Genomic DNA, 15427 nt, shown 5'->3' on the forward strand with positions numbered 1-15427 from the left:
ATTTCTCCCTTCTCTTGACTATGGTACCACTTGGTCTTCTTACTGCTTTATCACATTATACTTGATCCTATAATTTCTTATACATTATACATATGCAAATTAGATTTCATATCATTTAAGCTTCTTAAGTCAGGAACAGTGTTTTCTTCTTCATATGCCTTTTGGTGCCTATATACTCCTTGGGATATAACAGTAAATTATTACATATTTATTTAATGAATAAATTTTATCATTATTATACATACCGATGGAATATGTCTGTGTCCTCTTAGGAAATAATTTTATATTTTATGTATTTTATATATATATATATATATAATATGAAATACACTTACTTTCTGTCTTAGTATCAGTTCTAAGATAGAAAAGCCACAAAGGCAAAGCAATTGGAGATAAGTAACTTGCCCACGGTCACATAGCTAGAAAAGTTTGAGGGCAGATTTGAACTCAAGTACTCCCAATTCCAGACCTGGCTCTCTATCCACTACACTACCAAGCTTTCCCTGGGAATAACCTTAATTTCTTTCCATAACTGTGTCTCTATAAATTCAACTAAAACATAGTAAATTGGGCCAAATACTTCTTGCCTGACTTCAATGAAATCAACTTTAAAAGATTCCAATACTGCCAGTTTCCCCTAAAATTCTACAGTGTAGGCCAGGAAGAAAAGGCCTAGCTGTGGAAAGCATAAAGGAACCAAAATTGGATTTTGGCTCTGAGTCTCTACCTTTTTATAAGAAATCACGTTTGATCATTCCAAGCCTATTGAAACATGAACTCCTGATTAGGAAGATTTTCTTATTCCTTTGGGTCATTTCTGTGGTCTTTTTTTTAAGGGCTGCTTCTCAGATTTCCAGGTGATACACCCATTTAATGAGGATTATTCCTTTTTTTTTTTTTTTTGTAAGCACAAAGCCTTTCCAAAGTTCTCTTTGTTACACTTTTCATTCAGCTTGGAAAATATGACATCACTGGGTTTCTTAATTTTCTTAGGTTTGGAGCTTTTCAAGATCTCTGTGTAATGTGGAACTTTCTGATGAGAAAATGCCCTTTACTAATGCAAGTCAGCACTTTCTCTGAAACTTATAGTCTTAGGGATCTGCCTAGAGCACTGAGAGCATTAAATGATATGCCGAGGGTGGCAAAACCAGTATATGTAAGGGATAGGATATGAACCCAGGTCTTCCTGGAACCAAGGTTGGCTTTCTATATTATGCTATTCTGCCTGGGAACAAGAAAGATGAGATAGATAATTTGATAAGGTTTTGTTTTTGTTGAGTCCTATCCAACTCTACCTGACTCCATCCAGGGTTTTCTTGGCAAAGATACTTGAGGAGTTTGCCATTTCCTTCTCCAGCTTATTTTACAGAATAGGAAACAGAGACAAAAAGGGTTAAATAACTTTCCCTGGGTCACACAAAGTAAGCGTCTAAGATCAGATTTGAATACAGGTTCAAATCTTCAGGTCTAGTGCTCTGTCCACTGGCCACCTAACCACCCATAAGGTTCTGGGTTTAATTCAATTTTCTTCAATTCCTTTTGTTGTGTTAATATTTCCCTGCTTGCCCTATCTTTATTACCTTCATGTTGCAACTCCACAAAGATTTTTGGAACATCCTGTATTCTGTGTATTACTTAAATGTATAGGAGTAAACACCCTTAAGGGCAGAGACATTTTAATTGTCTTTATATCCTCAGAGTTGAACATAGAGCCTAGAGCTGTCAGTGCTTAATACATGTTTATTGACTGAATTACCTTTAGACCTCTCTTCAGATCCAAATATTCTGTCTATCACAATTCAATAGACTGATACTCTCTCTCCTCATTTTAACATATTCAGTAATGCAGTTGTGGACAAGTCAAATCCCATTTCCAGTAACATAGCAATAATAAATAGTAAAAGCCTAATTATAACACAGTTCACAATCTCTATGTTAATTTTTTTTCCCCCTCCAACATCAGTTTTAGAAAAGAATTCTGTAGTATTTCAGGCTTTGTCTTTGTAAGAACTTACTGCTTCCAATTAAGATTACATACTTGGTATCCTTTTCATTTTTCTTTTCAGTTCACATTTCTTTATTTTTGCATTAACTTTTAGATATATTGTGATTTGTAAAACTTTTAACTAGGTCTGTCTGAGAAATTAAAGATCTAATTCTTCTAAAGAATGTCATAATTCTTCCAAGATCTTACTGCTCTGAGTTGTTATAGTAATGTCTTATGTGGTTGGGGCCTAAATTCACCTTCATAACCTCCTCCAGAAAATGGACAGGTCCTTTTTGGATATAATAGGCATGAAATAATTTGTTTGAAATGGAATTGAATACTCATTTATAGGATAAATTCAAATCATAGGAAGATTCCTTTCTATGTGGTAAAGTTAGCTTGGTATACTCTATTACTCACTCAATTTTCTCCCTTTTTTTCCAGAAGGGTAGTGTGTGTGTGTGTGTGTGTGTGTGTGTGTGTGTGTGTGTGTGTGTGAGAGAGAGAGAGAGAGAGAGAGAGAGAGAGAGAGACAGTAGAGAGAACTATACCTCTTCTTATATTTGCTGAAATATTTTACCTTCAGCCAACATAGCAAGAGACTCCCAATAATTATAACACCAGTCAACCAAATTATTTATTTCTTGTAATCTCCCTCTCCCTAATTTTGAGAAGGAAATAATGATTTCCAAACCTCTATTCTAATCTCCCTCCTAAGAGTCTCCTGAAAGTAGAGAGGTGTTGCTCTCAAGGACAAATGGTTGGACCAACTAGGTTGCTCAGTGAATAGAGAGGAGGTTCTGGGTTCAAATCAGCTATGTGATCCAGAGCAAGTTACTTAACCATAATTGTCTAGCCCTTGTGGCTCTTCTATCTTGGAAATGATATTAAGATAGAAGGTAAGGTTTTTTTTGTTTTTTTTTAAAGATGGTTAAATTTTCAATGAGCATTTACACATAGAAAGTCAGCAAATGCTACAAATCAGGACTTAATTTTTAGTTTTGTAGATTTTCTAGACTTAAGACAGTGATTGAAAAAATGTTAAAAATGAAGATTAAATTTAGAAGTATATCATGATTACACCCCACCTCCCACTCCCCAGAGTCAGTTCTTAAAACATTTACCAGCATACCACTGCCTGGAAGCTTACTTTGGTGCCAGGAACAGCTCTACTCTAAAGGCTTGGTCAGAACAGTTGGAAAAGCTTTTCTTTTTACTTTTAGTCAATAGGATGAGTGTTTAAAGTGATCTTAACTTCTCTGGCTCAGACTTCAGATGATATTCCAAGAATGAAATTATGCCTCTGTGGCTTTGGATAGAGAGTAATTTATCAGCATAATTTTCTCTTTTCAGTTTCACAAATAATGCCTATGAATTATACTAGGAAATGGGGTATGGAATGGTCACTGGTACTCACTCTTGTGATATTTCCCTTATTGTCACATGCCAGAGAAAGCCCCTAAAAAGATAGATAGTGCATTAATAGCATTCTCCACTACCTATCACTGCTGGAAGGGAGATTGCTAGTGCTATAAGTACTAAAAAGCCCTCATATGGGCTTGACCTGAGGACTTTTCTTTTTCAAGGGAATGAACTAGATATATTTCTCTCCCTTTGCAATGAAAAGTTGTACGTCCAAGAACATCCAGTGTTAGTGGGGTGGGAGGAAGCCTTATGGATGAATAAAGATTATTTGCTGTCCCCTGCCCCAATTTTTAAAAAATCTTTCTACATGAACTTAATGTCTGATCAAAGCACAATTTTAGATCCCAGGCCACTAAACAATAACTTCAGAAAGGACCTTCTTGTCCCCAGTTAACTACAAAACAAATTTATTTTTTCTATATCTGGGAGCTCTTTCATTGCCCCTACCACACCCCAGTTTGGAATGTTTAAGTAAGATTTATGTTGTGGACTATGGCTTCTAAGCATATTATTTCTCAGTACTTTCTTCTTCTCTCCATAACTTTACATTATATGTCTCCAGTCACCAGTTTCTATACTTTTCTTTAAAATGCTAACCTTTCATCCTGGAATCAATATTTTGTATTGGTTCTAAGACAGAAGAGTGGTAAGGGCTAGGCAACGGAGTTAAGCAACTTGCCCACAACTAGGAAGTATCCAAGGTCAGATTTGAACCTCCTGTCTCTAGGCCCAGCTCTCTCTTCTTACACATTTTATAAAAATATCTTTAGCCAGCATCCTTTCACCACTTGGACCATTTTTTACTAGGTCTGTCTGAGACATTAAAAATCTAAACCTTCTAAAGAATTTCATTTTCTATGTTCTTGATATTCTGCGTTGTTTGATAGTAATATCCTATTCCTATTCCTCAGCCTTATGCTTCTTACATCCAAACAGAAACAGTCCCAGATGAGACCACCACAGGACAACCGGATTCAACACCAGAAAGAGATTGTTTTATCACCCAAAGGAAAAAGTTTTATTGCATAATATTTCTCTGACTTCTACAGGACCAGTAGCTAGAACAAACCTTATTCTTCCCCAAACAATACGAAGCCAATCAAACAGAAATGTACTTGCCCAAAGCAATTACTTTACTTTGAACTTGACCTCTCTGGGCTTCAGTTTCCTTTTCTATAAAATGAGGGGGTTAGATCAGATGACCTCTAAGATCCCTTCCAGTTCTAAAACTATGATCTTATGATGCTGTTATCTCCCAGGAACTGCTGTGGGAACTGTCAGACAGTACTGTACGTCGGTCTGCGTTCAATCATTGCCCAAAAGGAAATTATGAAAGACGGCAACAACTCAGCCCTTGACTACATACAACATAGACAAAGTAAGGATTAAACCTTCCAATTACACATGGAGTCAAGCCTGACAGACTTGGCAGTTCTCTCAGAAGTTTTAATGGAGCTCAAATGATTTTTTTTAAAGGAGCTCAGAACTAAATCAAATGAGCTGATTTATCACGTTACGGGATAACCTCATATATTGTTCTGACAATGTGTCACTGATGTAAAAGCTTTTTCAAGACCTGGACCCCGCCCCCGACTTTACCAGACACCTCCCCCACCTCTTTCTGCCTCTCTTTCCCAGTCAGCATCTTTCTCCCGACAGTGAAAGTTAGGGGCGCCAGAAGATGGTAAGTCAAAGGAAGTGGAGAAAATCAACCAAAGGCAGGGGCGAGGCTAGATCAAGAGCAACCCTCAAGCACTTTGGGGTGCTCCTAGGTAAGGGGAGAAACGCCAAACGCAGAAGCATTGCACCTCTATCCCTCACCCTACCCCACCCTCCAGCTTCGATCTCTGATCTATGTCTGAAGATCTCTTTTGCTTCAAACAGTTTAAGTTCAACCCAAGATACTCAGTCTCAGTCCCAGGCAGCTCCCTCTCCCCCCCTCCCCTCCTCGCCACCCGTTCTGGCTCAGTCTCCTAACTGTTCTCGGTCCCAAGACAAACTCCTAAACACACTCGCCTCTCTCCTCTGGAGCCCCTCCCCAAACCCTCCAGTGCTGCTTCCCAAGTGTTTTCTCCTCTCCTTTTCCAAAGCAACAGCTAGTTTTTCCCAGGACTGCAGTGGGTGTTGTGCAAACTTTTGCTCGCAGTATCCCTTGTGCCAATATCCCTCTCAAGCACCCCTCCGCGTTCTCGCTCTGGCCATAACCTCATGAAACCCAGCATGGAGCTTCCCAGCGCCGTCCCCGCCTCGCCTAAGTCCCCGCACGTTCTCTCCAGGACCGTGTCCTTCCTCACCCCCAACCCTGCACCCCCGCGTAACTTCCAGTACCGAGGCCCTGGATGAAGACGAAGCCGGTGATAGTCAGCACCGGATGCCAGTTAAACTCCTGGGAGCCCCCGTCCCAGCCGAGCCCCTCCCGATAATGAAGGACCCAGACGAGGGTGAAGAGCACAGCCAGGAAGCCGACGAGCAGCGCGGACACTAGCAGACCCAAGAAGCCCAGGTATCCCTCCATGGCCTTCATCGCTCCATGCCCCGCGCACCCGCCTGTGCCAGTCACGGGAACCCGGGCACCGGGCAGGACAGAGAAGTCGTAGAGTGGAAGAAGAGGCCTCAGAGGCTGGTCACTAGACTGGGTGGCGGGGCGGGGGCAGCTTCTTCTTCTTCTTGGGGTTGTCCCCGCCCGGGGGAGGGGCCCAGCAGCAGCTCTTCTTCCTAGCCCTGGGATGTCCTGCCTCTTTGGGGGAAAGATGGAAGGTGATGTGGGCAGAGAAGAAAAGGAACTGGGCGCCTGGCCCTTAAAGAGAATTTCCTCCAAGGGAAAGGAGAGCCACAAACTCGCGGGCCTTTCTGCTCCTCAGGGCTCCTGTTTCTTCAGAACCTTTGCACTCTTCTCCATCACCTTAGAGATTGTCCTAGTGTTTGATTTCCTTATATTTTTCTAATTTTAGTGTATTCCTCAGAGCAGAAGCTCTCAGGGTTTAGGTCTGAATATTTTTAAATTTTCCATTTTTTTGCCCTAGTTCCTTTTTTCCTCTCACTGAAAGTGGGGCAATATGGGGATAGACTGGGTGGAAAGAGAGATAGGGAAGAAGGACAGCTGGGACAGCTGGATAGTGCAGTAGAAGTCAAGCTAGATTTGAATTCAGAGTTTGAATCCTCATTTCATTTACTATCAGTTTGACTTTGGACAAGTCGTTTAACCTCTTTGGGCCTCAGTTTCCTCATCTGAAAAATGATAGGATTTGACTAGATGACCCTTTCAAGCTCAAAGATCAAATTGCATGTTTGATGTGGTTGTGTTATATAAAAGTTTTTTTTTTTTAAATGGGCCCCTGGCCTTTCAAATCTGGACCAGTCCAAATGGATAACTTGGGATCTAGCCCCAAGCATCAGCAACCAAAGACTAGGAATTTCAGTGCCCTGGATGAGAGCCTGTCATGTCAGGACTTTAGCTCAAAACCAAGTATGTGGATTCCAGGCACTTGTTTAGTGAGGTTAAGATCAATGTCTAGCTCCCCTAACTTAATAATGGGTTAGGGCTAGCTCTAAGGCTTCCTTTGTAGGAAATAGAGAGATTCCCCCCCCAAAAGATCAATATCTTCAAATTTTCTATTCCAATAATGAGTTATGGGGAGGTACAATTGTCCCTATCTACTAATATGGAAGTTTTAGCTATTACCATTATTTGTGTATCCAAAGTAAACCACAAGTGTCAGCATTTTGTCCATGACTTCCTATTAAAATGTGCTTATCTTCCTTAGGAGAGGAAAAAATAGTACCCACTCTGAGTGGCATAAATGGAATATGCAGACTTTTCCGAACAGTCTCTTATTTTAGCACATTCCCATAGATGAGGCAGTTAAGTGGTACAGTGGATAGAATGCTGGGCCAAGACTTAGGAAGTCTTAAATTCAAATCTGGCCTCAGACACTTATTAACTATATATGATCCTGGGCAAGGTACTTATCCATTTGCCTCAGTTTTCTTATCTGTCAAATGAGCCGGAGAAGGAAATGGTAAACCACTCCAGCCTCTTTGCCAAAAAAACCCTAAATGGTTTAAAAGTCACAAATGACTCAACAACAGCAACAGAGATGGCAATTGTAGGATTTTGAGCTAGAAGGAATTTAAAATCGGTGAAGCAACTTTCCTAATGACTTATAAACAGTAAGGACAAAGCTAGAATTCCAACCTAGAATTTCTTTCCATTCTGCCTCCCAAATTAACTACAAGTATTCCTTCCACATCATGTCTTTTCCCATTGCAGTTTCAATATATCTTGGGTCCACATAAGAAAGTAAATGGGAATTTCTGGGGAGTCTTGTAGAAATAGAGTTATAGAATGGACACCTGTATGTGCCGCCTTGGACATTTCCTCTGCTGGAAAACAAGCTCCTTAAGGTAAAGAATTATTCTGATTGCTTATATTTGTATGCCCATTGCTTAGCACAGTGCCTAAGGAATATAAGTCTTTATTAAATGCATTAAAATTTTTTATTTTATTTTTCACTTATTCATTTCATTTATTCATTCTAGGGAAAGGAATCATGGCAGGGGCAGACTATAGGTAGTTGGCTAGCACCTTGCCCAGTGAGAAAGGCAAGATCCTATCACTACAAGGTCTGTATCCCAAAGAGAAAAAAGAAAGAACTGTAAGTTCTCAAAAAAAAAAAAAAAAAAAAAAAAGAATGCTAAAAGTTGTTTTTACATGTAATTGGGGAAAAGTAAATTTTTTTTTAAAGAGAAAGAAGAAATCCCAGTAGTGGGTGGAGGGGTAGTGAGGGAAGAGGAGGGGGAAGAAAGAGAAAATGAAAAAGGAATCTTGGACCTCAGAGTTAAGAGAGATCTCAAAGGCTAAGTAGCCCAAGGAAGAATCATCAATTTCAAGCTACAAGAGATCCTTTAGCCTAATCCTTTCATTTTATAGGTAAGGAAAGAGGCTTAGGGAGATCAAGTGACTTGCCCAAGACTGCACAATGGAAAGAACACTAGATTTGTCTGGATTCAAATCCTGCTCCAGAAGTTTAGTATTTCTACAATTCTAAAATTAAGGGGCTAGACTAGATGACTTCTGAGATCCCTTCCAACTCAGGAGCTATGTATGATCCTATGAGCTCAAGACCTATGGCTATAAAATAAGTACCTCTACTCTCCCATCTATCTTCTGAAAAATTTCTACCTATTTCACAGTTGCCTAAATCTGGACTTGAAAGCTGTAAAGGGACTTTGAGACTAGGTCAAAGGTGTTAAAGTAAGCCCTCTTTTTTGGTACTGATATCTTCCTTTCATTTTTATGCCTCTGCCTCTTTCCATATTAATAATAATACCCTTTAGGTTTATAAAGTACATTGTACCCCAAACCTATGAAGAAAGCGACACAAGTATAATGCAAGAATTTGAATCACTATTTTGTGTGGAACAACTGAGGCCCAAAGACATTAAGTTACTTGCACATCGCTAGTAAAGTGCCTAATGTCAGTCTGGACTGGAATGTTGTTCTTCTGATAACAAGATCAGTGCTTTTATTACTATACCATTTACCTTTTCTACATGGTATTAACCTGCATTAGAGAGGATTACCAAAGCAGCAACAACAAAGGTTCTTTAATGGAGGCAAGGAGATTGCAATCCAGGTAGCCACAGGGTACAAGAATGCTTCCTGGGGGTCAGATTTAAATACATTTCACCAAAGAGAGATATCATGGAAGGCAGAGCCTGAAAAAGCTGTAACATAAGTTAATTTGCATAATAACTGAAAATCCATAAAGAAAGCTAATGAAGTTAAACAACAAGGAAGGTTGCTCAAAAGGGTTAAGATTGTTTTTGTTTTTGTTTTTAAACCCTTACCTTCTGTCTAAGAATTGATATTAAATATTGGTTCTAAGGCAAAAGAGAAGTAAGGGCTAGGCAATTGGGGTTAAGCGACTTGTCCAGGGTCACAGAACTAAGAAATGCCTGAGGCCAGAGTTTAACCTAAGACCTCTTGTCTCCATGCCTGACTCTCTATCCACTGAGCAACCTAGATACCAGTTTGGATTTACATTGTTTTACAAAATAGTCAGAGGCTGGGAAGGCTGGGAAATGGTAATATCTGGTCAGAATAGCCAGATCTAGGCACAACCAGTATGTTTTTTTTTTAATTTGTTTGTACCAGCTCAACAAGTTAGCTCTGGGATTTGGGCAAGGTCATATCATAGTCTTGTGCATTTAATAAGAGCTAAGTGGTATAGTGGGTAGAATGCAGACCTAAAATCAAGAAGACTCATCTTCCTGAATTCAAATCTGGCCTCAGACACTTGCTGGCTGGGTGACCCTGGGCAAGTTACTATAAAATGAGCTAGAGAAGGAAATAGCAAATCACTCCAATATCTTTATGAAGAAAATCCTAACTAGGGTCATGACGAGTCAGACACAAGTGAAAAATGAATGAATAAATTCTCTAATACTAGAATTCATAATCAGGAGCTAATCAATGTTTTGCTTAAAAATGAATATGAGAAAAGAGGTGGAGCCAAGATGGAGGAGAAGAGATACAGAAAGTTCAAAACCTCTCTGAGAATCCTCTTCAATCAATCTTAAAATCATGCTTCAAAATGAATACTGGAGTAACAGAACCACCACGGAGATGGAGTGAAGCAACTTTCCTACAGAAAACTACTTGAAAGAGAGAGTCTGATTCCCTGGGGTGAGAGAGGAGCATAGCTTGCAGTAAAGTCATACCAACCAGCCAAGCCAACCACTCCACGTTCACTATTCCAGTTCTGAATCTGGGACCAAGCCAATTTTGAGATCCTGAGACTCTGCTTAAGCCAACATCAGAGCCCTCCAATTTTCATTCCTTGAAGTTCCTAACCTTAATACAAGCCTGCAGTGAGCCCTGAAGTCATTGCACAAGACAGTCCTCAATGTGCCTGGCTGGTGCAAGCCTAAGATCAGAGCCCATTCCTAAGCCTGAGGTGAGGCCCTTAGCCCCAGGACAAGGTAGCTAACAGTGCTCTGAGCCCTACAAGCCATCAACAATCCCTGGAAGAGACAGAATCAATAGTGGGAGGTGGCTTTCAGAGTTAACAGCCCATAGGCCATGATACCACCTTGGAAGATGTGAAACTTGCAGAAACTTGGAACTAGAGCTGAAGGTTGGAGCAAGAAAAAACTGAAGTTTAAGAGAATGCCCTCTCTACCCTGAGAAAAGAGCCCACCTTTAAGATTAAAATAAAAGTTGAGAACAAAAGCTAGGAAAATAAGCAAACATAAAAAAAACAGCTAATCATAAAAAAATATTATGGAGTCAAAGAAGAGCAAGACAGACTCAGAAGGAGACAGTGTGCAAAACTTCAGGGAATTAGTCTCAGGCTCTGAAATTACTCAGAAAGGATTTCAAAAATCAAATAAGAAAGGCAGAGGAAAATGGAGAAGAGTAATGAAAGCAGTGCAAGTAGAAAATATCACCTTAAAAAAAGCAGAATTGGCTAAATGGAAGAAGAGGTACAAAAATCTAATGAAGAAAAGAGTTTTCTAAAAAGTAGAATTTGCACAATGGAAAAGGAGGTTCAAAAGTTTACAAAAGAAAAGAATTTCTAAAAAAATTAATTGGATAAGTAGGAGCTAATACTTTCATAAGACATCACGAAACACTAAAACAAAATCAAAAGAATGAAAAAAAAATAAAATATTTCTTTAAAAAAACTGACTTCGAAAATAGATCCAAGAGAAGCAATTTAAGAATTATTGGACTACTTGAAAGTCATAATAAAAAAGAAAACTAGACATCATATTATAAGAAATTATCAAAGAAAACTGACTGATATTCTTGAACAAAAGAGTAAAATAGAAATGGAAAGAATCTAACATAACCTCCTGAAATAAATCCCAATGACAACTCCCAGGAATATTATAGCTAAATTCTAGAACAGCTATGCCAAATAGAAAATACTGCAAGCAAACAGAAATAGTTCAAATATCATGAAGTCACAGTCAGGATTGCACAAGTAAACAAGAAAGAGAAAATAAGGTCAAACTTTAGATTCCTACATGAAAAGATAATATTTGTAACTCAAAATTTTTATCATTATCAGAGCAGTCAGAGAATTGTGAGGGGAATAATGAAAAAGTGGAATAATAGAAGGGAGGGGGAAGAGTGAGGATAGTGATTAAAAGCAAAACATTTGTAAAGAGGGACTGAGTGGAAGGAGAGAGACAAAAATAGAATAGAAAGGGAAAATAAAATGGAAGGGAATATACAATTAGCAATCATAACTGTGAATATAAATGAGATGAACTCATCCATAAAACAGAAGCAGATAGCAAAGTAAATTAAAAACCAGAATCCTACAATATGTTGTCAATTAAAAAAAAACATTCAAGGCAGGGAGCCATACATAGAATAAAGGTAATAGGCTGGGCAGAATTTATTGTGCTTTAGCTGAAGTAAAAAAAAAAAAAGTAATCATGATCTCAGAAAAAGCTAAAGCAAAAATAGATCTAATTAAAAGCGATAAGAGGGGGCAGCTGGGTAGCTCAGTGGAGTGAGAGTCAGGCCTAGAGACAGGAGGTCCTAGGTTCAAACCCGGCCTCAGCCACTTCCCAGCTGTGTGACCCTGGGCAAGTCACTTAACCCCCATTGCCCACCCTTACCAATCTTCCACCTATGAGACAATACTCCGAAGTACAAGGGTTAAAAAAAAAATTATTAAAAAAAAAAGTGATAAGAAAAGAGACTACATCTTGATAAAAGGTCCCATAGAGAGTGAAGTAATAACAATACTAAACATATATGCATCCAGTGATATAGCCTCCAAATTTTTAAAGATGGAATTAAATGAGCTTCAAGAGGAAATAGATAATAAAACTATACTAATGGGGGACTTCAACCTTCCCTTCTCAGAATTAGATAAATCTAACTAAAAAATCAACAAGAAAGAAGTGAATGAAGTTTTAGAAAAAGTTAGATTGAATAGATCTCTGGAGAAAATTGAATAGGAATAGAAAGGAATATACCTTTTTTTCAGCAATAGATGGCACCTATACAAAAATTGACCCTATATTAGGGTATAAAAATTTCACAACCAAATGCAGAAAAATAGAAATAATAAATGCATCATTTTAGATCATAATGCAGTAAAAAATAGAGCCAATAAGGTCCATGGAAAGACAAATTAAGAATTAATTGGAAACTAAATACTCTAATTCTAAAAAAAGGGGTGGGTCAAAGAACAAATTATAGAAACAGCAATTTCATTAAAGAGAATGACAATGAGGAGACAACATATCAAAATTTATGAAATAGAGTCAAAGCAGTTCTGAGAGGAAATTTATACCTCTGAACACTTACATCAATAAAATAGAGAAAAAGCAGATCAATTAATTGGGTATGCAACTAAAAAAACTATGAACTAAAAAAAATGAACAAGCTAAAAATCCTCAATTAAAGACTTACTTGGAAATACTAACCATTGAACTAATAAATAAGACTAGAAGTTGGTTTTATGGAAAAAAAATAAATTAGACAAGGCATTGGTTAATTTTATTTTAAAAAAGGAAAGAAGTCAAATTACCAGTATTCAAAAATGAAAAGGGTAAATTCACTACCAATGAAGAGGAAATAAAAGCAATCATTAGTAGCTATTTTACCCAATTATATGGTAATAAATCTGATAATCTCACAGGGAAAGGGGAGGACTTATTTCTACACTAACTTAGTGACCTAAACAGAAAGGGCCCAACGAGTTGTAATGGAGTCTCTGTGTGACTGCCTCAGACCTGGACCTGCCAGGCTTGAGCACAGCTAAGGGCTAATGTGGCTTTGGGGTTCTCACTGCAATCCACTGATGATCTCTGGATGCCAAGAGCCAAGGTGGTCTTAGGTACCAAGTAGGGAGGGTGTGCTTAAGATGCTGCCCACCAGACCTCAAACTTCTCCTCTTTCCTTGGCACAGCACTGAAGATCTTGACCTCTTTGCTAGATGCCACCACCACACAGGATCCCAGGGGAAAATCAGGATGCAGGATGTCCTTTTACTCTGAGTTCTCCCAGGGCTAACCACATTTTTTGCTAACCCCTAAAGGAGTCCCACTCAGAACACAAGTCACTTCTTCCTGCTCCTTCATTCCATCTTGGAATTCCCAGCTCCAGCTCCTTCCTGCTATATACACCTTAATTCTTAATTACTAACTAATCTTATCTTCCTCACAACACTAAGAAATAGAATGGAGGATCAATGGAATAGATTGATCCATGACTTTAGCAATCTAGTGTTTGATAAATCCAAAGATTCTAGCTTTGGAGAATTGTTTTTGTCTTTTTTTTTGGTTACTATTTCACAAGGACTACTGGAAAAATTAAAAAGCAATATGACAAAAAATAGATATAGACCAATATCTCACACTTTATACCAAGATAAGGTCAAAATGATTTAGACATAAAGGGTCATATCATAAGTAACATAGTATTCATTTTATATCTCATAATATTCTCTCTCTCTTGTTTGGTCAAAATTTTTTCCCTTCCCCATAGACCTGACATGTAAACTATTCTATGTTTAAAAGATAAAATATGTTGATAATATACAATACTATCCATGTATTTTATGCATTTCTGAGTTTCTAAATTTTTCTGTCATCTGTTGGTTTTTGTGTTTCATCTGTGGCTTCCACAAAATTCCTCCCAAATTCCCATTTAATTTCTTATACTGGCCTGCAATACATTGAAACTGAGATAGGGAAAGTCACAATGTGGAAGGGATACCTGTATATATACATATTACTCTAAATTTAGGTTTCTCTGCAGAAGAGATGATTTCAGAGAAATCTAGGAAGCTTAACTTTATTCAAAGGGCAACCACTACAGTGAGGAGTTTGAAGACAAAGAACAATTGAAGGAATTAGGAATATTTGACCTCTAGAAAGAGAAAAATTGGGGGAAAATAATGGTAAAGGATGCTCTGTACAAGAGGGAATAGATTTATTCTTTTTAGGCCCAGAAGGCAGAATTAGAAAACTAAATGAAGTCAGGGAATAGATTTCAATTTCACATAAGAAAACCTTTCCATCTTGGTTTACAAGTAGAATATCAACTGAGTGAAGAAAAGAAGTGTGAAGGTAGTATGGGAAAAGAGAAAAAGAAAATCAAAACCCATATTTTATGGGAATAGCAACCACATTTTGTGGATGTTCTTTTTTTTAAAATCTTACCTCCATCTTAAAATCAATACTGTGTATTGGTTCCAAGGCAGAAGAGTGGTAAGGGCTAGGCAATGGGGGTGAAGTGACTTGCCCAGGGTCCTTTTCCACAGCTGGGAAGTGCCCGAGACCAGATTTGAACCCAGGACCTCCCATCTCTGAGCCTAGCTTCAATCCACTGAACCACCCAGCTACCTCCCGATACTCTTCTTTCTTAATTTTTATTATTATTTTTTAAAAATCCTTATTTTCTGTCTTAGAATCAATATCGTATATTTGTTCCAAGGCAGAAGAGTGGGTGAAGAGTGAATCAAGCTTTCTTTGTCTATCAATCAGCAACTTTAAAATTAATCAATCAAAAACTTAAGCACCCCTATTTAAAACTAAGTAATAGTGTTCTCAATAGTTGCTAGAGTGGGTGATGACTCCATAGGCCACTGGCCTGCCCCTGGGCAGTGCTAAGCAAATTGAAAGACTGCAATTTGTTCCCGTGAAGTGGAGGAAGGGACAGGAAATGATATAGAAAAAGGACTATAAAAAGTCCTGAACTTCCTATCTGGGTTTCTTCTCTTTCAGGACTTTGCCTTGTAACTTCGCTTAGATTTCCCTTTTGGACTTCTCTTTTTAGACTTGTCCTTCAGTCTTCTCCTTTGGAGTTTGTCTTGGAAGATTCTGCATCAGTGAGTTGGAAAGAAGGAGGAGATTCTTTCTCTGAATCCTGCATTGGATTTCTGGGTGAGTAGTTGACCTACCTTTCCTGGCTTCTGAAGAGATTGATTCTGGAGAGGTCTTCTTTTCCTAGAGAAGACTGCATTGGTGGAATGCTTGCTGAAG

The 15427-nt window shown here is 38.4% G+C and overlaps 1 protein-coding gene across 1 annotated transcript in view; it reads right to left on the reverse strand.

The window, feature by feature from the left end:
- LOC123242215 (plasma membrane ascorbate-dependent reductase CYBRD1) overlaps nt 1–5962 on the reverse strand; it is a 40443-nt gene extending 34481 nt beyond the window's left edge. Inside the window, exon 1 of the mRNA XM_044669800.1 lies at nt 5741–5962. Within this exon, the coding sequence (XP_044525735.1) occupies nt 5741–5936 (196 nt within the window). The 5' untranslated portion in view covers nt 5937–5962. The remainder of the gene's footprint in view (nt 1–5740) is intronic.
- Between the last annotated feature and the right edge of the window lie 9465 nt (nt 5963–15427).

Source organism: Gracilinanus agilis, chromosome 3 (genome assembly GCF_016433145.1).
Source record: "Gracilinanus agilis isolate LMUSP501 chromosome 3, AgileGrace, whole genome shotgun sequence".
Classification (NCBI taxonomy): Eukaryota; Metazoa; Chordata; class Mammalia; order Didelphimorphia; family Didelphidae; genus Gracilinanus; species Gracilinanus agilis.